Raw genomic sequence first — 27,195 nt, forward strand, 5'->3', positions numbered from 1 at the left:
CGGCCATACTAAATTGTACCCTAGGTTTGAATGTGTGTGTGTGTCGGCCCTGTGATGGCCTGGCGGCCTGTCCAGGGTGTTCCCCCGCCTGCCCGCCCAATGACTGCTGGAATAGGCTCCAGCATCCCGCGACCCCGATTGGGATAAGCAGCTTGGATGATGGATGGATGGATTTTGTTTGGTGTTGTCAGCTTCACTTTTGAACGCCTGCCCTGTGCAGAGTTCAGCTCAAAAAAAAGTCAGCTAATTAACTAACAGATGCTGAAGTAAAAAAAAAAGACGAACTTACAATTACCTGTGCTATAAGCACTGCAAATTGTTTAATTGGTTGATCGTTGATATGTTTTGTGTTCTAAAAATATTACACTCCCGTCCACTGTGAAATTATATATATATATATATATATATGGACGTAGGATTTTTTTTTAATACGTAGCAGTACAAGCTTGTTTCGTGCGTCGCACACTCATCAGCTGCTAATGTGATTCAACAAAGAAAACATACCCCCGTCACGCCCTTAATTTCGGTGGACAGCAACCAATCAGGGGAGAAAACATTTGAACTATTACAACGAGGTAGTTACGATGTTTTTTCATATATATATATATATATATATATATATATATATATATATATATATATATATATATATATATATGTTGTTTGGGTGCCTTTGATGGTAGTCAGATTGGTAATTTTCCATGTTAATATCTCTCGCCCCCTAATAACAATTTTGCCCTGGAGCCAGGGCTGCATGGAGGCATGCGAAAGAGAGTGAATATCTGAAGAGAAATGGTTTGCACTTCAAGGAGGATCTAACAACATTTGACAAGAATGCACGGAGTTGGCTCTGGCCAGTGGTGGAAATGGCAAGGAAAGAGGGCATATTTCTGCTGAGCAAGAGCCTTTGTTGATGGCAAAGAACTGAAGTTGTAAAATGAAAACGTGAGATTTTTACTGATGGCAGCGGACTGTTTAAGAACTCAGTAGAACAATCTGACTGAGGAATGCCACTCATGCCATGAAAGAATGCCACTCAGAGGCTGTAGTTATCACGATGGTGTGCTTTGGCAGCTTATATTAGCGAGAACACGCTCATTGCCGAAAGTTCGAGAATGGCTTTTACATAGAGACAACTGCTGAGAGAGGAGGTATGGTATTGTATGAGGAAGTCAGGAGTTGCAGAGAAGTATGTAGACGTGGTGCAGGATAAGTATGAGGGAAGTGTGACAATGTTGAGGTATGCGGTTGGAATGACAGATGGGTTCAAGGTGGAGGTTGGATTACATCAAGGATCAGCTCTGAGCCCTTTCTTGTTTGCAATTGTGATGGACAGATTGATGGAGGAGATCAGACAGGAGTCTCCGTGGACTATGATGTTTGCAAATGACATTGTGATCTGTAGCGAGAGTAGGGTGCAGGTTGAGGGCAGCCTGGAGAGGTGGAGGTGTGCACTGGAGAGAAGAGGAATGAAAGTCAGTAAGAGCAAGACAGAATACCTATGCGTGAATGAGAAGGAGGGCAGTGGAATGGTGAGGATGCAAGGAGTAGAAGTGACGAAGGCATATGAGTTTAAATACTTGGGGTCAGCTGTCCAAAGTAACAGGGAGTGCAGAAGAGAGGTGAAGAAGAGAGTGCAGGCAGGGTGGAGTGGGTGGAGAAGAGTGTCAGGAGTGATTTGCGACAGAAGGGTACCAGCAAGAGTTAAAGAGAAGATTTAGAAGATGGTTGTGAGACCAGCTATGTTATATGGTTTGGAGACAGTGGCACTGACAAAAAGACAGGAGGTGGCGGTGGAGGTGGCAGTGTTGAAGATGCTAAATTTTTCACGGGGAGTGACAAAGAAGGACAGGATTAGGAATAATTATATTAGAGGGACCGCTCAAGTTGGATGGTTTGGAGACAAAGCAAGAGAGGCAAGCTTGAGATGGTTTGGACATGTGTGGAGGAGAGATGCTGGGTATATTGGGAGAAGGATGCTGAATATGGAGCTGCCAGGGAAGAGGAAAAGAGGAAGGCCAAAGAGGAGGTTTATGGATGTGGTGAAGGAAGACATGCAGGTGGCTGGTGTGACAGAGAAAGATGCAGAAGACAGGAAGAAATGGAAACGGATGATCCGCTGTGGCGACCCCTAACAGGAGCAGCCGAAAGTAGTAGTAGTAGCTTTTCCAAAACTCCTGCCACATATGGAATCACCACTGGTTTACACTTAGGCAGCTGTTGTCCTCCTCTCTTCGACTGGCTGGTGCACTGTTTGTGTGTCTTCCTGGCTTTGACAAATACCCATTTAGGATAACCACACTTAACCACGGTCTGTTTAATGTGGGATTTCTCCCCTTCCCCTGCTGCTGTGTTGGTGGGACGTTGTCAGCTCGGTGGTACAGTGTTCTGATGACTTCTTGTTTGTGCTCCAGTGGATGAGGAGAGTCAAACCTTAAGTGCTGATCAGTATGTGTAAGTTTGCGGTAAACATCAACAATCAAGGGTCCCACATCACCAATTGCAATTTCAGTCTAAGAAGGCTAACCTGTCGTTTTTTCACATCCTCCCTGGTGAACTTGATGTGGTTGTCCATAGAGTTAATGTGGTCAGTGAAACGTGGTACATCCTGAGATTTAATTTTAACCCGTGTCGTCCACAAATCCGAACCAATGGCTAGGTGGTGTGTCCCTGGATAGGACATCAGAGCTCTCTTTTGCACTTCTTCCATATACAAGTTGGCTACGACATGAGACTGGAGAACCCATAGCACATCCATGTCTCTGCAGCAATCCCTAATCACATGTGAATTGTACACATGATCAGTGGTCACACCCATATTTGCATATGAAACTGGTCGTTGGTTGCAGTCGTTAGGCACCGCATTGTACTTTGTTGTTTATAAGGGTGGGGATACCTGCAGTCAGTTTAGACTGAAGATGTCACTTTGTTGAGTGATGAAACATTTCTGTCAATAAATGTTTTATCCAGATGAACTGATTCAACCTTCTTTGATTTTCTTACCTGGATTATTGAGCATGCATCAAGACAAATATTAAAGGATGTCTATCACTCTGTTCCCTATGCAGCCCTGGGCCTCTCTGATCACTGTCTGATTCATCTTATCCCAACCTACAGGCAGACACTAAAATCTGCAAAGCTTGTGGTTAAAACTGTGAGGCAGGCCTGGAGCTGCCTCACAGTTTGCCTCACAACTGCACTGACTCGGGTGTTTTTGAGACTGCATCTACAGACCTGGATGAACTTACTGACACCGTGACATCTTGCATCAGCTTTTATCAGGATATGTGTGTACCCACCAAAACCTTCTGTACCTTTAACAACAATAAGCCCTACTCGGGCAGCTTTGTCAGGTCAAAGAAGCCTACAGGAGTAGAGATAGGATCCGGTATAACAAAGCCAGAAATACACTCACAAAGGAGATCAGAGTGGCAGAAGGGTGCTACTCTGAAAAGTTGAAAAACAGGTTTTCTGCCAACCAGTCTGGAGGTTTTAAAGACATTACCAACTACAGGAGGCCATCCCCCCACACTGCAGGGAACCATCAACTGGCTGATGACCTAAATGGGTTTTACTGCAGGTTTCAAAAGCAAACTTTCACACCTCTCCCCCTCTCCGGCCACAATACACAACCAACTGCACTCCTTGCCAGCCACTCCCCCCTCCCCACCAAACCCCCACCTGCACTCAGGATCTGTGTTGAGGACATGCGCCAGCTCTTCCAGAAACAGAAGACTAGGAAGGCACCGGGCCTGGATGGCATGTCACCCTCCTGTCTTAAAGTCTGTGCTGACCAGCTGGCCCCCATTTTCACACTGATCTTCAACAGATCACTGGAGCTGTATTAAGTCCCCTCCTGCTTCAAGAGCTCCACTATCATCCCGGTCTCCAAGAAACCCCATATCACAGGATTACATGACTACAGGCCCATTGCCCTAATGTCTGTGGTCATGAAATCCTTTGAGAGACTGGTGTTGGCCCACCTGAAGGAAACCACAGGCCCCCTGCTCGACCCCCTACAGTTTGCCTACCAAGCAAACAGGTCAGTGGATGATGACGTCAACATAGGGTTGCATTATATCTTCCAACACCTTGACTTCCCAGGGACATACGCAAGGATCCTGTTTGTGAACTTCAACTCAGCGTTCAACACCATCCTTCCAGATATCCTCCACTCCAAACTTACCCAGCTCACTGTACCAGCCCCCATCTGCTAGTGGATTAAAAACCTCCTGACAGACAGGAAGCAGCTGGTGAGGCTGGGGAAAATCACATCCAGCACCCGGACAATTAGCACTGGTGTCCCTCAGGGTTGTGTGCTCTCCCCTCTACTCTTCTCCCTCTACACAAATGGCTGCACCACAGGTGACCTGTCTGTTAAACTCCTGAAGTTTGCGTATGACACAACCATCATTGGCCTTATCCGGGATCGTGACAAGTCTGCATATAGACGGGAGGTTGACCAGCTGACTCTCTGGTGCAGCCACAACAACCTGGAGCTGAACATGCTCAAAGCAGTGGAGATGACAGTGGACTTCAGGAGGAGCCCTCCAGCACTGCCCCCCCACCACCATACTCAAGTGTACGGTATCTGCGGTGAAAACCTTCAGATTTCTGGGTTCCACAACCTCCCAGGACCCAAGGTGGGCCTCCAACATAGACACAATTATCAAGAAGGCCCAGCAGAGGATGTACTTTCTCCACCAGCTCAAGAAATCCAACCTGCCTCGGGAACTGTTGATTGAGTTTTACACTGAAATAATCCAGTCTGTCCTCTGCGCATCTGTCACTGTCTGGTTGATCGTTGATTTGTTTTGTGTTCTAAAAATATTACACTCCCGTCTACTGTGAATATATATATATATATAGGTGTAGGAATTTTTTCTATTACGTAGCAGTACAAGCTTGTTTCGTGCGTCGCACACTCATCAGCTGCTAATGTGATTCAACAAAGAAAACATACCCCCGTCACGCCCTTAATTTCGGTGGACAGCAACCAATCAGGGGAGAAAACATTTGAACTATTACAACGAGGTAGTTACGATGCTTCGTATTTTTATTATTTAGTTATTATTTTTGTTGAATCACATTAGCAGCTAATGAGTGCGCGACGCACGAAACAAGCTTATACTGCAGGGTGTCTCCCTGCCTGCCGCCCATTGACTGCTGGAATAGGCTCCAGCATCCCCGCGACCCTGAGAGCAGGATAAGCGGTTAAAGCAATTGGTCTGTAATTCCCTGAGTTTGAACAATCATTCCCTGGTTTGCGTATTGGGACTACAACAGCCTCCTTCCAGCTTTGTGGCAATTTCCCTCCCTCCCCACACTTTATTATACAGGTCCCATAACATATCCTTGGACGAATCACTGAGATATCCTTGTCTGCTGCTGACATTTTTGACATTTCGTGTGATTTGGACAACTTCAAGTTACCCCCCCCCCCCCTTAACGTTACGCCCCTCTCTTGCAGCAGTTGTCCGCAGACAGACTCTCCTCATGGACTGTCCAACTCCGCCTTCTCTCAGGCTGCAGCCATCGTCTTCTATTTGATCTGACCTAACGATATGTCGATCTAGTTAGCCAGTAGGTGGTAGCACTGGGCAACGCTGATAATTCTCGTTTCTCCTCGCGAGATCTTCCCATCCGCCGCGTTTTCTTTTTCCTGTAGGCCTGACATTGACGCGCCCACATCAGAATCTACCGGCTGGTAACAGGACCTTTTTTTTATTGGTTTATTTCGCTGCTTGAAACAAGTTGGAAGGTTCGGATGACTTCGACGTCGAAAGCACAAAATAAAGGAGTACGGTAAGCTTAATGAAAGGAGTAAAGATTGCCACGCTTTTTTGTTCGTCCTGCTGAGGGTAGCTATTTTCATGACGTCATGATGTCGCTGTAAGCCGCTGAAAACCAGCGATATTCACGTTAAATGTCTCAGGTCTAATTTGGTTGCATTTTCCAATAGCATTATTTGTGTTTATAATGTTTTAAGTGTAGGCCTAGGTTGTAGTTTCTAGTTTTTAGCCGTACGGGCTGTCTATCCCCTGTAGAGGGCCCCCGGCGTGCGAGTGTACGTGCAGGGTGAGAGGCGGACAGTGGAGGCTGGTGTGCCGCTGACGTACACAGCCTGTGGTCGGAGCCTGATAAATCATGAGAGCAGATAAATAAAACCGGTGCTCTGTTTTAGTTTTACCACAGAGGACAGAACAGCGGTGTATACTCACCATTCCCCACTGTACCATCGGATATAAGCCGGTATGAGGTATGACCTTGCCGTCAGTTCTCCATTTTTGCTGCTAGTTTTCTGTGTGGATTTTCCAGAGGTCCCTGTTCTGCTTTATAGCTGCTGATGCATCAACATGCTTATTTTATTGTCTTTGTTATGTGTTTAACATTGTTAGAAGACTTGGTTTTCTAACCGTTTTGAATTGCTTGACTTGTTGTGTTAGGCTTCTTTTTTTTAGCAAATGGGCCACAAAGACTAACCTCCTAAATTCTTAATGTTCCTGTGGTTGCCCCCCGAATTCGCTTCAATATTTTGGCAATAACCTTGTATCCTCACCATTTATACAGAAGAAATGAAACAGAACACTGCTTTGGGGAAGCTAACTTTCGAGACCAACGTTTGAGAAACACAGATGTGTCACACTGACGGACTGTTTTTAACCAGGATAACTTATACTATTAACTATTCAAGGTCCTCTAAACTATTTCTACCACAAGTCAACAACAGTCCAGTTATTTCTGAATCTTTAAGGTAGTTCTGGTGAATATGGAAAAATTATCATGATGATAGTTATAAGGATTTTTACAAAATAATTATATACATTGTGACCTCTGCTTTCAAATGCAAAAATACAGTGTTCAAGAATCCAGCGGAGGTTCATCACGTTGAACTGTTTGGTAATGTTAAGTATAATATCAAACCAAATCTAGTTTTCAAATAATATATTCCCATAAATATTTCACGCCTCATTTTCTGAGAAATTTTTATCACAATATGTTAAATGTCTGAATTTCATCCTGACAAAACACATTCCTCAGATAAATGATGATAATAACAGATGATAATATTGCCTGGCCCTACTTGAAAGATAAGGACAAAATGCGACAGGATCAAACTCATTAACCCCAACGAAAACCGATTCCACGCAGCAACAGTTTTCTTCGTCTTGTGTGTTTCTGCTCTTTGCACTTTTAAATGTAAGAGTGAAGGTTTATGGCCTCGGCCTGTCCTTATCACCAATCAACAAACTGCTAGACTTCCCCTCGGAAAGATAAGACATGATAACACGACTGAACTATGAACTATATCCTTGAAATAAAACTTCGTTTTTTGCCAGAGCTGATTATCTCCTGTTCCCAACCCTGCCGGCTGTGGCACCGCTGATGGTGTGTGTTGACGTCGGTCCCACGCTCGTGTGTGTGTGTGTGTGTGTGTGTGTGTGTGTGTGTGTGTGTGTGTGTGTGTGTGTGTGTGAGAGAGAGAGAGAGAGAGAGAGAGAGAGCGCGCGCGCGCGCGCGCGCGCGCGAGCTAACTGTGTCGGGGTAGGTTTGTTTTTGTTTTTTTGGACCGATCCAAACATGTCGAATAACATTTCAGTCAAACGATAGAATGTGTTGGTGTGTGTTATGGCTGAGTCAGCAGCCAGCCACGCTCAGGTTGGTGTGTTTGAAGGGAGTTGTGTGTCATGTCTTCCTCTGAGTTAGAGACCTTCATAATGTCCAGGCTTAAGCACTCTGTCTGTTTGAAAAACTGATTTCTGCTACACCTAAATATTTTTTTGACGGTTGTCTGTGAACAGCCAGAGATCAGTGGATGTTACCATGCAGCGCTCTTAAAATATATTTCCATCTATCTAGCTGTAAAGGCCAGGCAGTAGTTCAATATCATCATTTACACTGGTGTTGACTCGGGAAGATCTTCGAATATTTTCATATCATGATGCACAGTTTTGTTTAATTTAATGAGAATGAGAATCTATGCGCTAAAATGTATCCCAAAACGTGGTGTGAAATATTCGAGGCAGTATTATTTTAGAACTAGTTTTGGTTTGATATTTTGCTTTACATTACCAAACAGTTCAATGTGATGAACCTCAGATGGATTCTTAAACATGGTATTTTTTACATTTGGTTATAGTGATGTATGTCTGTTATATAAACTCCCCTAATACCATCATGATATTTTCCATATGCCCCAACACTACTTATCAAAGTAGACAGACAGATGGAATGATAGCGGCAGAAGTACACGGTGAAAGGAAAAGGAAGATCGGCTGTCATGAAAACAGAAGAGAAACTCAAGTTTCCCCAGCAGATCCTTTCAGTTTCATTGCTTTCATCACAAATGTGGTTAAAAGTGGGATCAGTAGATGCTGTGTTCTGATCTGTATATATTCAGACCTGTCTGTCACACCAGTATAACCAGCCATTTTTTTATCATCAGATGTTGTGAACTGAAATAAGACCTTTGAGAGCAGATGAGATTGTGGAGTCAAACCAGCAGTTGAAGTCGGTCAGAGGAGTTGGCTGGCTGCCAGACAAGGGTTAGCTTTAGCTAAAGGTTAGCATTAGCTAAGCACTCTGAAAAGCTTCAATAAACTAAAGGACAACATATCAAACACGCCCTTCAAGGAACCTCAAAGTCAGGAGGGAGAAGAAAATACTGTGTGATGTTTTAGATTTAAATCATATGTCCAGAAAATATGGCGGCATCCTGGTGGTTCAACTGGTTAAACTGCTGCATTTTGGCTTGAGCCTAACTGTAACTTCCTGTTTCTGACCGAGGTCATTGCCCCATATCCCCTCTGTCACTGTCCACCTTCAGTATCGAAAAAAAGTTCATAACCTTTAAAACCTTTCTTTTTAATTAAAAGATTGTTTTTATGGACTGTATTTGTAGAGTTTGGGTTTTTGACAAGGCGAATGATTGGTAGTATTTTACATGACCAGTGTTGGTATGGTTCTGGTGGTTATGATAGTTGTGGTAGTTCTGGTGATAATGATGGTTGTGGTTCTGGTGGTTATAAGGGTTGTGATGGTTCTGGTGTTTATGATGGTTCTGTTTATGATGGTTCTGGTGGTTCTTGGCAATGTTTAATTGTGTACTTCCTTTTTCTCTCCTCTTCAGGATGAGCTTGGCAGAGATGGCGGAGATGGAGGAGCTGGTGGGGCTGAGGCAATGCCAGCAGGCCCGACTCCAGCTGGAGGATGCCATCACAGAGGTGATGAAGGCTGAGAGCCATCTTAGAGACAATGCCCGAGAGGTGAGGACACACACAGACATACAGTGGGGTCTATGTAGGACAAGAGAGAAGTACACACATTGTTCATGATATTATTCATATCACGATCGAATCCCCGTGTTACCGCCGGCTTGGTCGGGCATCCCTACAGACAATTTGGCTGTGTCTGTGGGTGGGAAGCAGGATGTGGTGATCCTCCCACATGCTATATCCCACTGGCGAAACTCTTCACTAAACCCCTTTTCCACCAAAGTAGCTCTGGTTCAGGCACCTGTTCCATTTAGGATTCTGAGAACCTTGGTGTTGTGTGGCGAACGGGCCCGCGTTTCGACCAGTTATTAGTGTAACCGTTGTATGTCATCAACGGGGGACTTTGTGTGTTGCACACCAGATGTAAACATTAGCTACATCCCACTGAAACCCACTAGCAAGCAATACTATTGCATCATATTATTACGTCTTCCAGCTCCCCTTTTGAACAACTCTTTTTTTTTTTATCATCTCGGTAGTCCTTCTTAAGTTTTTTTAACTTGTTGATAATTTGTTCTTGCGTTCGAGTGAACCCATCCTTGGCCATCTCTTCTACTAATTCACCATACAGTTTACTCTTTCTCGTGCTACTCTCTAGTTTTTCCTGAAACTCGGGAGATGCCAAGATAACCAAACGCTGAGTTTCCTCAGCTGACCACGGTTCACGCCGATGAACCGGCTATTTTTTGGTGCTGGTTCAGAACTAACTTTTCGGGTTTGGAACCAATTTATTTTTGGTGGAAATGCTCTGAACCATTCAAAAAAGGGTTTGCGAACCAGCACCGAACCCGTTCCCTGTTGGTGGAAAAGAGGCAACTGTCAGGTGAAAAGAAGTGGCTGGTGACTCCACATGTATTGGAGGAGGCATGTGGAGGCATCTGCAACCCTCCCCGGCTTGGCAGAGGGGGTGGAGCAGCGCCCGAGACGGCTAGGATAATAGGGTAATTGGCCAAATATAATTGGGGAGAAAAAGGGGGGGGTCCAAAAAAACCCCAAAAACCCCAAAATGATACGTATGATATAGCACACTTTCTGTAAATTCAGTGAATAGTTTCTGGTGTGTGTGTGTGTGTGTGTGTGTGTGTGTGTGTGTGTGTGTGTGTGTGTGTGTGTGTGTGTGTGTGTGTGTGTGTGTGTGTGTGTGTGTGTGTGTGTGTGTGTGTGTGTGTGTGTGTGTGTGTGTGTGTGTGTGTGTGGGTGGGTGGGTGGGTGGGTGGGTGGGGGCAGCTCTGCCCTTGCTGAACCACAGAAAGCAGAGGAGAGTAGCACGACCATAAATGACAGCAAAATGTTAGTAGAAACTCTCACTGAGGTGAAATGAAATGAGTGCACCTAAATTAGGTAAAAAGCATAAATAAACATAGTCTCTACTGTGTTTTGCTGTCAGTTGTGGTTGCATTAGTTTTTTGTCTCCTCTCTGCTCTGTTTTACTGTGGGCGGGGCTCAGCCCCTCCACACATGCAGGTCAGCGGAGCAGTGGAGAGTTGGCAATAAGTACACAAGTTACGTTACTGTAAGTGCAATAACAGCTTTGCGAGTAAAAACCAAATAAGAGTAATTTATTAATGTAGTCTGCAAAAGATGGGCAGACTCAAAAATGATGAAAAATGTTGCCGTAAAGAGTGGATTTGTGACACAAAGAAATAAACGATAAAGCATAATATGAAATGATAGATGTTTTTCTACCGTCACGATATATATAGTCATATTGCACAGCCCTAATTCTGATAATTGTAAAAATGCTGAATATCAGATCCGATTGGACGACCTCTAATACTGACCACATCTGTACAATACATGTATAACTTGTCTGTCTGTCCGTCCATCTGTCTCTCTCTCTGATCCCATTTTAAACACATTGGCTCAGGAGGACTTAACACAAAAATTAGGGGTGTGTGTTTGAATTGGTGTGTGTGTGTGTGTGTGGCTGTGTTGTCCATAAGTGTGTTTTGTTTCTGTGTGCTTGGGTCCTAGCGTGTTATACGTTTCTGGAGTGCAGTCATCATGTGGCTTCTGCGTTCAGGGTAAAGGTCATTCATAACACCATTATTATCTCTATAGCTGCAGATCACATGCCCCTCCCCCACACACACACACACACACACACACACACACAGGATCAGGGTTAACCATTAGCATGAGAATGCTGTTGTTAAGATAGGAGACTGCAGTTAAACGTGACAGAGGCGGTACCAGCAGACACTGCCTTATAAAAGACTTAAGCAGGTAGAGGAAATAATTTCATCCACAGACATGCACTGTAGTGTACTGGTCTCTATTCTAGTCTGTTGTGTTTTCTGGTGGTTCTGTCACCACGTGTGCACTTCAACATCAGGTGAACGTGCGTGCATGTGCACACTGGTTAAAGTCATTTCGATATACAGTGCACGTGTGTGTGTTTTACTGCTGTGTTGTTTGGTCTGACACGATGTGCGGAACACTCATCTTTCTCTTCTCTGTTATCTCTTTCTCCAGGTGAGGTCTCAGCTCCACAGTTGTATCAGCCGTCAGCAGGAGTCTCTACGGTGTCGGGAGGTTTGGTTGTTTAGTCAGGTCGACCTGCTGGAGCAACTAAAGGCCGACACTCTGCAGCAGCAGCTGCAGCAGCTCCACTGGGTGGGTGGCTGGAAAAACACACACTGTCTTACAAGACCTGCACATGATGGTTGGTTACCTGGTAAAGCTCCAGTCCTTCTTTTTCTTTTAGCGTAACAGTGTCTCCTATGTAGGTGTTGGTAAGGTGAGTGTTGTTTGGGTTTCATTCCAAATGAATGAGAGTCAGCAGTTCTATTTTGTCAGAAACAAACCAAAATACCTGGTTGAACTGGACTTTAACTTATTGATGTTGTACTATCTGTTGGTAAAGGTCTTCTACCAGCTTGTTCTGTCATATCTGCTTGTTAGACACAAAAACATCGCATCTTCATACTCACCACTACCTGACCTCTCACCTCAGCATGGTGGCCCAGTGGTTAGTACTGTTGCCTGACAGCAAGAAGGTCCTGAGTTCGAACCACAGGCCGTCCCAGGTCCTTTCTGTGTGGAGTTTGCATGTTCTCCCCGTGTCTGCGTGGGTTTCCTCCTACTTTCAAAAAGGCATGTTAGGATTAATACTCCTGCCTGTGCCCTTGACAATTGGTCCCTGGGCGCTGCAGCTGTCCACTGCTCCTATACAATAGGATAGGTTAAATGCAGAGAACACATTCGTTGTAAGAATACAATGACAAAATAAAGGTGGCTTTCTTTCTTCCTTTCTTTAACTGCCTTCTTCCTCATTTGGCTGCTATGATGAAGATGGAAAACACTGCAAACTATCATATTTCCTGGCAAAGTCCTATCAGACACCAACCATTCACATCAAATCCTACTTAAGTCTGCAGGATTTGCTATTCATGGAATATATAATGTCTTGAAAGATAATGTTTTTTTTAAATTTACGTCTTGGTTGCTGGAATAGACTTGTTACTAGCCACTGTCAATGCTCTACAAACTTACTAGATGTTAAGAACAGAACTGGACTTCCTTCTTGCGTCTTCTCCCGTGCATGTGAATGATGTGATGCGAGTCTCCCCTGTGTGCATGTGTAGTCTGTCCTGTCAGGTCTACATGGTGATGGGGGTCGTGTGGCTTGGGTCCTAGGGTGTTCTGGTGGCATCTGGACACTGCTTGGCATCCTGCTCATCATATTCTTCATATATCTTATAAATCCATTATAATTCTGTTATCCTCTTTCAATGTTGTATTCTGTAAATTATTTTTTTATTCTGTACACACAACATCCATTGCACGTTTGTCTGTCTTGGGAGAGAGATCCCTTCTCTGTTGCTCTCTCTGAGGTTCCTTCCAGTTTTTTCTCCCTGTTAAAAGTCTTTTTTGGGAGTTGTTCCGTATCCGATGTGAAAGTCTAAGGACAGGATGTTGTATTGCTGTAAAGCCCGCTGAGGCAAATTTGTGATATTGGGCTATACAAATAAAATTGACTTGATGTGTTTTTTGCTTACTAGTCAGAGTAACTAATTACTAGTTAAAGTGAAGTTAATTACCAGCCACAGACTGAAGGCACCAGCATTGTCTTCCTCTGTCAGAACCCTCAGAACTGGGCCAAGTCTCCTGGGAGCAGGTCACACACTGACCTAAATGTTGCACAATGATATTAATGATGCTAATGAAGCTACAATAAATACTCTGAAAGAAACTATAAAGCACTGATAAGTTAATGGGTCAGGTATGGGCTATAAACATAAAATAGGCTTATATGAGTTGAAAACAAGAAACTGAGTTTTGACTGATGACACCCAGAGATTATCAGACAAGTTCTATCAGAGTTCACTCATCTGTTTTTCTGTCTTTCTCTCTGTAGCTGAGGGGTCAGTTTGATGTTATTGCTCATCAGCTGGAAAAGTCGAACAGCCACGACCTGAATAACCAGCTAACTAGCTGTATGGAGAGGTAACAAACACAGACACAACACCTGAATAAGCAGTTTTATGGAGAGGAACTGTACAGACACAGTCTCTCAAAATGGGCGGTCTGTGTGGTATTGTTAAATGTTGATACAATGAAATGAAATTTGGTTTGTCCAATGTCATGAAAACGGTTGTTATTTAGGCTGATTTATACTGTGATTGAGCAGCACCAGATTTAAAGAGCGCTGAAGGGGAGTATTTGATTTCTCCCTCTGTGTGTCCAGGCTCTCCTCCTTGAGTCTGGCTCCGGAGGAGACCCCAGAGATGAGCTTCCAGGCCGACACTCGTTCCCTAAAGCAGGCCATCACCTCCTTCGGGACCATTGCCACTCAGGTACACAACACCAAGAATAAACACAGAACACAAGTGTGGTTGGAATGTGTTTTTATTATCTATGAGAGTTGTAAACAAGCAAGCAATAATGTGTGTAGTAACATAAAACACCTACTTCTCATCACTACTACTTAAACAGTTTAACCAACTGTCATTTTGACATTCTGCTCTATTCTGTACAGCTAGTTGGCTGTCAAATAATAGAGTCAGTGGAGGTAGGATAGTAAATGAAGTGACTTGCCCAAATGCAGTTGTATTCTGATTGTATCTGGGACCCTCGTGCGAGCGGCACTCTGGAGGTCAGTCCATACAAAACCTGGTTTAGCCAGCCATTTCTGGGATTTGAACTGGCAACCGAATCCAATAACTGGCTCACTTCTCTTACTGCTCAATTCTCTGCCATTCCTGTGAAACAGAATTTTCTTTTTCCCCTCATGATCCATCCGTGAAAGAGGTCCCGATTTTTACTGTAATTTTATTCTCCACCTGGAGATGGTCAGTCTGGTTTCTGTTCCAAACTAGTTCTTATATTTTTTTTTTGTATTCTGTTAATTGTGTAAACGCAACATCCATTGCACGTTGTCCATCTTGGGGGAGAGATCCCTCCTCTGTTGCTTTCCCTGAGGTTTTTCCCTATTGTTTTCTCCCTGTTAAAGTTGTTCCTTATCTGATGTGAGGGCCTAAAGACAGTTTGTTGTGTTGCTGTAAAACCCCTTGAGACAAATTTGTAATTTGTGATATTGGGCTATACAAATAAAATTGACTTGACTTACACAGCCTGGTTCTGTCAGTCAGACAGCAGAGGATGGTAAACGACAGACTTAAAACAGGACCTCGTCATACCCACTCATGTCCTCATTTAACTGAGTGAAGGCTCAACAGTCTGCTGGTGACTCATCTGTTTTCCTCCTCTCCGCTTCCTGTGTCTGTAGCACATGCAGGGAAGTAGCCTTCAGAGCTCCGCCCCTGGCCACCCTCTGCAGCCCACCTGGCCGAAGCAGAGCTGTCCTGTGGCGACCAAGAGACAGGTGAGTCATCAGCCACCCTGACACAATAATAATGCATCTACACTATTACAGAGGTACTCTCCACAATACAGTATAACACAATATTCACATAACACCACTACAGTAAAATTACACTACACCCAAACACAACATTTACAGAACATTATTATAATAATGTTACAACACCACACTAAGGCACTTACACAGCAACACAACTAGACACCACTACTACAGTAATGCTAAATTACAGTGCTAGCACAACATGGCTAAAACACTAGATTACTAACACAACCAGCCTAATACAACATCAACATCACTACAACACACCATGTTGCTAATGTTGAGTTTAGTAAAAAAAAAAAAAAAACAACTCTGTGTAACCTGGTTTTCACCTGGCAGCATTCTGATGGGTCAAAACACATCATGCACTCCAATTAATACCAATCTATTTTATTTCTACCATTTGCATAAATATAAAAATGCATTGAAATACATTATTGAATGACATGACAAGTAGTATGAGAAATATCAACAGAAAATGCAAATTCTATACATACACAGCAAAAATACACTGCAGGTGAATCAACCCTGGTTGTGTAATAACTGTGTGTGTGTGTGTGTGTGTGTGTGTGTGTGTGTGTGTGTGTGTGTGTGTGTGTGTGTGTGTGTGTGTGTGTGTGTGTGTGTGTGTGTGTGTGTGTGTGTGTGTGTGTGTGTGTGTGTGTGTGTGTGTGTGTGTGTGCGTGCGTGCGTGCGTGCGTGCGTGCGTGCGTGCGTGCGTGCGTGCGTGCGTGCGTGCGTGCGTGCGTGCGTGCGTGTATGGGCTGATGGGCAGCATTGGGTTTGAATAATGACTTGGTTGCCTGTACAGACATAAATTTACTACAAAGCACACATATTGCCCATAAACACATTCATCTCACCACAGGATGTAATGATGTCCATTCTGTTCATGGTTCTGATGTGGTCGTTCTGTAAAGTTCTTATCTGTTCAGTCTCTATGGTAATACTGCTGTTGTCTGACCAGAAGGTGGAGGCGGGACCTCTGGCTGACTGGCTGTTTGGAGCCCGTCCAGTGAACAACACTCCGATTGGTTTCCAGTCCAGCAAGAACCCTCAGGATTGGTTAATCTCACACAGAGAGGCCAAGGTGAGCTATGCCCACCTCTGGTTCATGTGAACTGTGGAACTGGTCTGTGCTTTACTGGTCTGTGCTTTTACATGGATCTAGCAACTGCTCCCCCCCCCCCACACACACACACAGTAACATAGATAATAACAAACTTGATTTGTGTTGCAAAGTCAATAGAAAACATAGATTAATCACAAAGAGATAAGTGAGGAAAGGAATGAAAATGTATCAAATCAACAGAGCAAAGTTTTCCATCCTGAATTCTGGTTAACAGCCAAACTGTGTGTGTGTGTGTGTGTGTGTGTGTGTGTGTATCTATTTCACGGTGTGTGCGTGTGTATTTGTTTTGCAGTCGTCCTGTCCTGCCCTAGCAGTTATAGATTTCCAGCGGGCCTGGGGCCAGCTCAAAGACCTGGAAGCATGGCTTTTAAAAGAGAAGGTGCCTGTCATCAGGGAGAGGGCCAATAGCAACACCAGCACCATTAGCTCCTCCTTCTCCATTGAGAAGATAGATGAATCAGAGTTAAACATGGCCCTGGAGGAGGAAGATTATGATGATGATGATGGAGAGAAGGGTGGAGAGGAGGTTCAGGCAGAGGCCGATGAGCTTGGCGACTGGCTCATCACCCCAGCAACCGTTGCCATGGAGAACGAGCAAGATGCAGAGCGATGGAGGCAGGTGTTGAAGCCGTTTCAGGCGGAATGGTTGCCCAGCGACTGGCTCTTTGTTCAGACCACTGCCCCCGCCGACTGTAGTGGGTGCTGTCAGACCCGAACCTCCGCCCTGGAGATCGAGAACCTGGGTGAGCTCAAGTGCCTCAAGACCCCGCCCACATCTAGTCTCACCTCTACCCCCACAACCCCACCTGCCCCTGGCTCCAGCCCCAGCCCCTCCCCTCTGGATCTCTGGCTGCAGAAGACAATTCCCGTCCAGAAGGCGTGCAGGGCCAACGAGCCATGCTCCAGTTACACCCAGTGTGTTTGTGAGGAGAACTGTGGGCGGGAGGCGCTGAGCACCTGGCTCCTCAGACAGGAAGGACGCGACAAGAACGGAGTCCCCGTCGCCAAGATCCGGCCCCCCACTGAGCCCACCAGCAAACCCGCCAGTCTGCACCAGAGAGACCAGGAACAGAAGGTATGAACAACATAGCTCACATCACAGGTTTCCATGCACCCTGGAATACATGGAAACCTACAAAATATTATTCTAGTCATGCAAAACACCTGGAAAATGATAAAATTGATCAGATGTCCTGGAAATATTGTTGAGATTGTGGATAATTGCAAAGTTAGGTTATATAACTATTTCATTTGCTGACATCTTCATATTTGTCTCCATATATTTGAGTGTTTAGATGTGACATCAGTGTGTGAAGTCTGGGTGGTATGTTCAGTCACGCTGTCCATTTAGTGACTTTTGAGACTTTCACTGCTAGTAAATACTGAATATGTCAAAAATGCCTGGCATTGGGCGTTCGGGTGGCATGACGGTCTATTCCGTTGCCTACCAACACGGGGTTTGCCGGTTGGAAACCCCATGTTAACTCCGGCTTGGTCGGGCATCCCTACAGACACAGTTGGCCATGTCTGCGGGTGGGAAGCCGGATGTGAGTATATGTCCTGATCACTGCACTAGCGCCTCCTCTAGTTGGTCGGGGCGCCTGTTCGGGGGGGAGGGGGAACTGGGGGGAAGAGCATGATCCTCCCATGCGCTACGTTCCCCTGGTGAAACATTCATTGTCAGGTGAAAAGAAGCGTCTGGTGATTCCACATGTATCGGAGCAGGCGTGGTAGTCTGCAGCCCTCCCCGGTTTGGCAGAGAGGGTGGAGTGGCAACCGGGACGGCTCAGAAGAGTGGGGTAATTGGCCAAGTACAATTGGGGAGAAAAGGTGGGGGGAATCCCACACAAAAAAAAAACTGGTATGGATATCTAGATAAAGTCATGGAAAATGTCCTGGAAAATTATTTCCTTTTAAAGAGTGGGAACCCTGTATCAGTTTCCATTGTACTGTGTTCTGTTATCTGTCAAAACTCAAACAAAAATATGTTCTAATCATCAAACTTCTGAATGTGGACTTGATCAGATCCAGCAGAGCTGTCAGTCACACTCTCCTCTGTCCTTTTCAGGTCCAGGCCATCCTGAACGCCTGGCTGCACCCCGCCAAAATCCCCCTCTCCTCCTTCACCGCCTGGGGAGCGGCACCAGGGAAGGAGAAGGCCAGCCAGGAGGAGCACAGCTCCCACTTCAAGACCTCCTCCTCTTCCTCCTTCTCTGGACAGAACCCGTTCCAGGGGCCACTGGAGCCAGAGCGTTGGGTGGTGCCAGAAAGCAGCAGCACATTGACTGGCAGCTCAGGAGGTCAGGAGAGACAGGAGTCCAACCCACAACCAGAAGAAGACAAATGGCTGCTGAGGAAGAAGAGCCAGATACAGGTGAGTTCATACTCAGAGAGAAAGATGTTGATTTGTTCCTGTCCATCATCCACTTCACATCCTGTTGTTTTCTCTCTCTACAGGAGCGCCTGGCCCTCCCAACAGTCTGTGATTTATTCTCCTGTATGAAAATAGGAGGAGACAAAGACAAGTGGCTACACAAGGCACCTATACAGGTAACCATGGCGACGGGATCACTTGACCGCCACCATGTTTTTCAGTGTTTCTTTCCTCATGTAGCAAACCACTTCCACCATCTGACCCATTCATCAGGCATTCAGAGGAACAGGTGGACTGGAAGCATGCTGTCAGTGTTTGGTCTGTGATCTCTGTTGTAAAAGACCCGCCTGTCTGCTTTCTTTCCAGATGTGATTTTGCAACCATGTTGGGGTTTTTTTCCAAGCTTCTGGATGCTTCGCGTTTTACCGTCATGGAGCCACTTAACGCTGATAAGCGCACAGCAGAATGAAATGCCTTCCTTTACTCGTCAGTGGAGGAGTCCCTCCAACCAGAGCCCGACCAGTTCAGATGTCCACCGACCCGACCCGACCCTGTCTTTGTCTGTCTGCCAGTGTGGTTCTGATTCTTCTGAAGAATTTTCACGTCCCTGACTGCTTTTAATTTGGTTTATTGGTACTCACACTGAAAAACTGGACCAAGTTTGGTGGGATTCAGTTTGGATCAAGTCCAGGATAAGTTATTAGAAGGTGTTTTTCCTTTTTGGGGCTTTTTATACCCAGCAGGGGTTTTTTTTTTTTTTAAGAGTTCTGCCGCTCTCTGGTTTAATCCTGGAGAACGGTGGACCTCGACTCCAACATGCCCAACCTTAGAATAACATGAATTCACCGTCCAACGTCTCATATCAAATGAGGTGTAACCTTGATATTTTTCCTCTTTTAAAATTTTTTTTTTATTTTAAAAAGTCAGTTTGTGTTTTTTAAAGTGGTCAATGTCTTGTGTTGGATGGACGACTTGATAATCTGATTCACACCAACATGAAGCTTTTCCCAGGGTGACGCAAGGTTCAGGTAGAATATAAAAGCAGATTTTTATTTTAATCAACCTTATTCTAACAATTTCTTGTTTTCTAGGGTGTTACAAATATGGCAGGTGAGGTGGTTGTTTGAAGAGATGAAGCTAAAAGGGAGTCTGATTATATTTAGCTATAACTCTTCCCTCCTCAGAAGAGTTTACAGTATAAAGGAGCATTTTAATTTTTCCTCATAAGCCTAAATGCTTTCTCTCTGAGACTAAAACAATATCACAAATAATCGCTGATTCCAGCTTTCTGTGAGCTACTTTAAACACAGCGGCCACATCGGATCTGGCCAGCCCACTAAAGACGCTCCGTCTGAGCTCGCCAAGGATTTCTCCTCCAGACAAGGTTAATAACAGCTGCTGTGAAGATGGGTTGATTTTAGTTTTATTGATATGTTGTTTTTCGGGACACTATTAAGTTTCTCTCCGCTGTGGTAAAAATAACTCTTGGGTTTTTCCATGCAGCCTCTCTAAAACATAAGTCTAATCAAGTAAAATCCGCTGATTGGATAACCACTGCTTAGAAACGCCACCTACCTTTCAAACAGCAGTGTGTGATTGGTAACAAAGGAGATGAGACATTTCATTGGTGCTTTCTGAGGTGCTCTGGAGTGTGATTGGTGAGTTGATTTATGCTGTCTAATGTATTGCTATCATAGATCCATTATAACTGTCACTCTTCCACCTTCCCTTAAATAAAATATTCAATTGAATTTTCTGATTGTGGTGTTCTTCTCTTCAGTTTCTGGTTTGATATTAAAATTAAATTAATCTGGTAGCGGTGATCTTTTGGCTGTATTTAGTCCCAGATATCTGTAAAGGCAATTTGTCTGCCAAATAATTGTTTACTTACTTTTAAGCTTTAACCATGTATGACCTATAACATGTTTAACTTTAAGTGTATCTAAGCAATATACTAAAGTTCATATGTAACAGAACAAAGGTAGGGTTATATAGTGTCTTCTCCATGTGAGCAAATAACGGTCTATTGTTGACCGTTAGCTGATAGCAGAGGAATGTGTGAGAAACTCATCGAATGTAGCAAAGTCTCTGCACTGTAATTGGAGCAACGGCCTTGGTGGGATGCGAGTTGGAAAACATCAGATAAGGAGAACATAATTGCCCTATATTAGAGACTGTACTGTACTGATCAGCGCACAAATATCTATGCTTTGTGCGTCTGTTCATGAGCATATTAAAGTGTGACAATATTAGAGGTTTTTGGCTTGCTCATTTAATGTCAGTGGAATTAAATAATTGCCATGACAGATCCCAGATTCAGTCATTCCAACAGCCATGTAACCTGACAAAAGTGCCTCTGGGCAAGGCGCTGAAGCCCTGCCCGTCTTCCACCGTCTCTTTATTATCATGAGCTAAATAACATACATAGTGAGCGTTCAGTTTAACATGACTAGCTTAGCTTTAACTAGCTTAAAAAGAGTGACTGCTGACTGTATTTAACATGATGCTACATTAAGCTTTCTCTTCATAAACAGTTAAACACAAATAATACAAGAATTTAGTTTTAACAGTTTGGGTCTAAAAGTTTAAAGGTTCAATCTGCAATGTGACCATATCAAATGGAGGTATATTTCCATACATAACTGGAGTGAGTTGTAGATGTATAATAATCATTGTCTTCAGCCCATGGTAACAGAAAATATGGGTCTGTTTGACTCAAATCTTTACAACTATTAGTGATGGGAACAAACCTTTTACAGCATCAGTTTAGTGAGACCTGCCAATATGGGAGTGAGAGCAGCTCCCGGTCCTGTGGTTTGTCGTTTGGTAGCAGGGTGACCCTTTGGTTTACATTTGAATTAAGGACTGTAGCTTTAAATAAAATGAAGAGTTCAAATTCCATCTGCAGGAACTGGCTTGAAAAAGTCCGCCAGTTCACTAGATCACAGCAGTTCTGATCATGTGAGGATCCAAATGAAGACTTCTGTTGGCCGTTTTTATTCAAAACTGTTCTGGAAACCTTGCAGTGTAAAAGGTTTATAACAGTGGCTCTAAATTATATTCCAACAAGCCTGTGTAGCCTGGTTTTTTAATTCCCCAACTCAGTGGTTCTCAATCTAGTCCTCCAGTACCGTTGTGTCTGAATACCCATCCAAGAGTACATACTATAAATGTCTTGATCCATGCGCAATCTAGGTAAGGAAATCAAAAAGGTAAATCAGTTCATCTGGACACAAGGTTTGAGAGAAACGTTTCTTCATTCATCTAAGTGACCTCTTCAGGCTCAACTGACTGCAGGTATCCCCACCCTATTGGGGAAACTTAACAGACGCTGGCCCAGAGGATGGCACAACACAGGAAGAGCTATCTAGTCAATCTACACCCATCTACAGGCCAGTGGCCACTTTCAAGGATGAGATTGTGCACATCCTTGATAGGGAGGAATGCTGGTTTGAACGGGGAGTCAAAGAGGCCATCTATATGCAAAGAGGGAACAACCATCTCTGAACTGGGGAAGGGGGGCTAAGAGTACAGCTTTCGCCATCTTACTACTGTGATTGCAACCAAATCCTCTGTGAATAGTACACATGGCCATTGTAACTCCAGTTAATGGCCATGCCTATATCTGCATATGAAACTGATCACTGGTTTCGGTCGTTATGCAACTGTATTGTTTATAAGGGTGGGGACACCAGCAGTCAGTTTAGACTGAAGAGGTCACTTAGATGAGTGATGAAACGTTTCTTTCAAACGTCCAGATGACCTGATTCAACTTTGTGATGCATACTGTAAAGTATCTATTCTAGTATACCACATTAAAATGTTTGTAGTATGAAAAGATATTGTATACCAAAAATGTCAGGTTGTAAACTATTTTCACCAAAAAATTTAATATGAATTGCGTGGACACTTACGGAATAAAATGGCATCTTATAGTAGGTGCTAAACAGTATGTCGTACCATTACTGTGCAGCATAGTCTAGAATATGAAGTAGGTAGCAGAGTATTTGGATACAGCACCTGATGGGCGAATGAGTAACCAGAACATCAAGTGAATGTAACGAATTACCTGCTATAACAAAAAACCAACAGTTGTGGTGGCACCTGAGGACCTGATTGAGAACCACTAGTCTAACGAGTTCCTCTTTCTTTGGGTCAAATTGTGCTAATTAATATAATCAGTTGGTGTAATTGGCTGGATGAAAAGCATCAAACTCTTGACGTGCAGACCATGTCTGTATAAGTGATAGTTCCCGTTTTCCTGCACGTGACACCCGACAGTGACCTTTGACCTCCATAGACTTAACTCCCCCCCCCCCTTCCTCTGTCCTTCACTTTGTTTATCGTAGAGAAAACTAGGAAACACTAGGTGCAAGTCTGGAACGTACGGAGAATTACACTTCATTTCCAGGTCTGAAAAAACCCCCACAACATTGAAATCAACAGAACAGGTCAATACAACTGGTTGGTGTACGTATGGTCGTTAACCTTTCTTTTACAGACGCTGGCCCAGAGGATGGCACAACACAGGAAGACGCAACACAGGAAAACATACCCGAGTATGTTTCCTCAGTCCATGGAGAAGTAAGGTTAAGCCTCGTCGCCGTTATGCTTTCTTTACACAACACAATTCCATCAAAACGGACTTGTCCAGTTTATCTGCTCATAAAACAAGTTGGCTGAAAAGGTTTAATGTTTGAGTAAGAGAAGAATGGACATTATCCTTAATGAAGTGTTCTTACAGTTTGAATCAAGAGAGTTAAAAAAATGTCCCTTCCGTTTGTACTGCTGATATTCTGGGTTATTTTAAGGATTGTATAGGATGGGAAACAATGAGCCCTGGGCTTCAGCAGATTCTTTTTTCTGGCATTGATTGAACTTGTATGAAATGGACCGGTGTAAATATGTATGATGATGTTTTGTTTGCCGCATATTCACACAGCTTGTTAAGTTTTGTTCCATATAACGTGTGACCAAATTAAACTATTAATTCATCTTATAGTCTGGGTGTAAGTGTTCAGGATAAGTGTCCAGGACTGTTAGATAACAAACTAAAATAATTTAAACTGTAAATCACTTTTCCTAACCAAGTTACTAACAGGTGAAAATGGGAAACCTTGTAGCAATGCACATACGGCACAATTAACACTACAGGCCCCAATTATGAATCATGTTTACTATAACCATTAGCAAAACTACTTACACTCCAAGTTCGGAAGACATGGTCTGGAATATTGAGACTGAAGACGGGTAAAACCCTGAGAACAGATCAAGTTGCCTTTTAGTATTAAAAAAAAGTCAACGTGTTAATAACTACATAGAGAAATTTAAAGTTGAACTTTGTCTCATCTTTTTAAAGTGCTAAAAACATAGTCTGTTATGTTAGCTTCTGTATTTGACTTGACCATTTACAGATAAACATAACACATGAATGAGACCCAGACCTCAATCAGAATAAAGCAAAAGATGAATGCAGGATCACAGCTCATTAACAAAAGGACTGTTAAAGTGCAGACAGGCCACGACAGTTTAACCATAAAACCATCAGGGGAAAAAAGTGTGTGTGTGTGTGTGTGGGGGGGGGGCTTGGACAGGTTTGTGCCAGCCATGTTGGTTTTTAGACATCACCACGACAATGCTACTGCATCAGACTAAGGCTGTGAGCGGCAAGATACCAACTTCATTGTGACCATTTCCATTGCTATGCTGATGATACTCCGCTGTATGTGCCTATAAGGGCACCTGATCCTACTCGAATGACTAATTTAGAGGCCTGCTTGGCTGCTTTGGAAGAATTGGATGTCATTAAACTTAGTGCTTTTAAATTCAGATAAAACAAGAGATGCTGGTCATTGGCCCTGCTAGACATGGACACAAAGTAACGATAACAATCGACAACTCTGATTTCACCAAGTGTGGCAGCCAAAAATCTTGGTGTTACGTTTGATCCCCACGTTTCCTTTGATAAGCACATTAAAGAAATCACCAAGACTGCTTTTTTTTCACTTACGTAACATAGCTAAAATTCGGTCTTTTCTGTCCATGGCTGATGGAGCTAAAATTCTGTCTTTTTTGTCCATGGCTGATGCAGAATGAAACATGCCTTTGTTTCATCCAGACTTGATTATTGTAATAGTTCAGGTGTTCCACATGCTAATACTGAAAGTCTTCAGATGGTTCAAAATGCTGCAGCTAGGATCCTAACTAAAACTAGCTGCCCACTGCTCCTATACAATAGGATAGGTTAAATGCCGAGAACACATTTCGTTGCAACTTGTACAATGATAAAAATAAAGTGGCTTTCTTTCTTTCTTGTCAGATGTTTCCAGTTGTTGTAGAAACGGGACCTGAAAAAACAAACTGCCAGCAGACACTGAAACCAACTGCAGTCTAGTACAACTCTGATAACCAGAAGACTGTTCTTCAAAGGTGACAGAAAGCTTGTTGTGTTTGTTTAAAAGACACCCGAATGGAGGATGAGAACACAACAAGCTATATGAAACCATTACAGTAAAAAAACTTTTTTTGGGGGGTGGGGGTAGTTGAGGACCTGGCAAGACCTGGCAGGCATACAGACAAAAACTGATAATGAGGCAGAATGCAGTCCCACCCACTGCCGGGACCGGCTGATATGGAGGAACGAACATGATGTCACAAAACAAGACCAGTGTTAAAGCCTCCAGTCTCAGTATGATGCAACACTCAACTGAAACAATTCACTTGAGGAAAACAGCAGTACTGCAGAGACTGGTTTAGAAAACAGGGAACTGGGGTGGAGGCCACATGGTTTTAAAGACACACAAAAAAAAAAAAACCAAACAAACTCCACAATTATCTGCCTGAGAACCAAAAACACTAATGGCAGTGACTCAGACCAACACCCAACTTGGCATCATAATCCAAACCACATCAGCAGAACTGATGTGGTTTTACTCGTTTCAGAGAAACAGTAAAATATGAAATGGGGCCAGAGGTCAAAGTTACTTCAGCCTGCATGCTTACTGCCAAACAGCAAGGACAAGCCGACACATCAACCCTGAAGCCACTGCTGCATAGAGAAGATGTTTAACCACTGGCAACAGTTTGACAAAATGGGCCACTGCACAGCACTGAACGCATGTTTTACTCTATGCAACACATGACAACTTTAACCATCCTAAATTAAGCAGCAATGATTAGTCTAATGAGTACATCTAGTACAAAAAGTACTCTTAAAAACGAGATGTTAAGTCTTCTGAGTAAAACTAGCGTTCATGTTTGGAGGTACAGTGTGCCAAATCTGATAGGTTGTCACATCTCATGTGATGGTCAATATGAGAAAAGAAACTTTGCAACAGGAAAGTACCAAACCAGCCACAGACAATAATGAGTTACTGGTTCCAGGAAAACAAAAGTTGGGGTAAAAAAGCTCCTCTTAGAAAAGGTCTGGTATTAAACTGGACTTTACAGCAGCTCTGGTGTGGTCTGGTGTGGCGTGTGTCAAAAAACACACAAGCCGCCCAGTGCAATATAAAGCTTCTCCCAAACAAGTCAACCCCACCTTCTCGATGTTCAGACTATTTTCACTAACGGGGTTCTGACTATGGGCAACTCACCGGCACCCTATAATGTAACCGGTACACCGCTACCTTGCGGGATAAGGCTTTTTAGCCAAAGGCTAAGCGAGGGGCAACCCCGAACAGAAACCCCCGGAGGAGTAACCCCGCATAGACTCCTTATCATGGCCCACTGGCATGTGGACATGCCCTGATAATGAATCAAGGTTACCTCAGTTATGGGTTAAATAACAAAGCTACGGGGATGCAGCGTAGTGGATGTGATATTTCAGCGGAAGAGCCAATCAATGACCAAAGGTGAAACTCACAAGACGCTGAGCAGAAGAACACTTTTGTGGTCAACGGCCAGGGTCACCAACTCAGTCGAATCTGATAATGCTCACGTCCATAGTTGTATCGAAACATGGACGTGTTTTAGTAAGAATCGTCTTACTAAACAAGCTATCGAAAGATGACTATGACTCTCACACAACCTCGGTGATCATCCTGCATCGCCTGTCGCGTGGTTGAACAAGGGGCACGCTAGCACCATTTCTTTTTAATCATTGTCTTGATTATGTACTAAGAACCTCCATCGACAAAATCAAGGAGCTTGGCCTTACACTGAAGCCCAAGAGAAGCAGTCGACATCCTGCTCAACCCTTAACTGATGTTGACTATGCAGATGATCTTGCCCTTTTCGCTGACAACATTGAGCATGCTACCTCGCTGTTGCAGTCTTGAAAATGCAGCGAAACAAGTAGGCCTCCACATCAATGCTAGGAAAACTGAATTCATCAGCTACAACCAAGAAGGAATCATCTCCCCATCAGATTGTCATTACATCAAATCTGTCTCGGAATTCATTTACTTGGGAAGCAACATGGAATCCACTGAAAGAGATGTGTAGCTTTGAACTGGAAAGGCTTGGGGTGCCATTGAGGGACTTAATGTCATCTGGAAGTCCACGTTACCAGACAAATTGAAGCGGGAATTTTTTCGAGCAACAGTTG

General features: G+C 43.8%; 1 protein-coding gene across 4 annotated transcripts; it reads left to right on the forward strand.

Annotated features, from left to right (window-relative positions):
* Positions 1 to 5,658: 5,658 nt before the first annotated feature.
* On the forward strand, positions 5,659 to 20,398 carry ncoa4 (nuclear receptor coactivator 4). 4 transcript variants are annotated; one of them, XM_056291401.1, is made up of 11 exons: positions 5,659 to 5,805; positions 9,131 to 9,266; positions 11,751 to 11,891; positions 13,636 to 13,724; positions 13,966 to 14,074; positions 15,007 to 15,102; positions 16,109 to 16,231; positions 16,566 to 17,348; positions 18,342 to 18,647; positions 18,731 to 18,823; positions 19,014 to 20,398. In XM_056291401.1, the coding sequence occupies exons 1-11, from the start codon at positions 5,768 to 5,770 to the stop codon at positions 19,017 to 19,019; spliced, it is 1,920 nt and encodes a 639-aa protein (XP_056147376.1). In that variant the 5' UTR covers positions 5,659 to 5,767; the 3' UTR covers positions 19,020 to 20,398. The 4 variants fall into 4 exon arrangements, with proteins under 4 accessions (XP_056147376.1, XP_056147377.1, XP_056147378.1 ...); XM_056291402.1 differs by having other exon boundaries at positions 16,112 to 16,231; XM_056291403.1 differs by lacking the exon at positions 5,659 to 5,805 and adding an exon at positions 6,162 to 6,259.
* Positions 20,399 to 27,195: the final 6,797 nt, after the last annotated feature.

This window comes from Lampris incognitus, chromosome 13 (genome assembly GCF_029633865.1).
Source record: "Lampris incognitus isolate fLamInc1 chromosome 13, fLamInc1.hap2, whole genome shotgun sequence".
Classification (NCBI taxonomy): domain Eukaryota; kingdom Metazoa; phylum Chordata; class Actinopteri; order Lampriformes; family Lampridae; genus Lampris; species Lampris incognitus.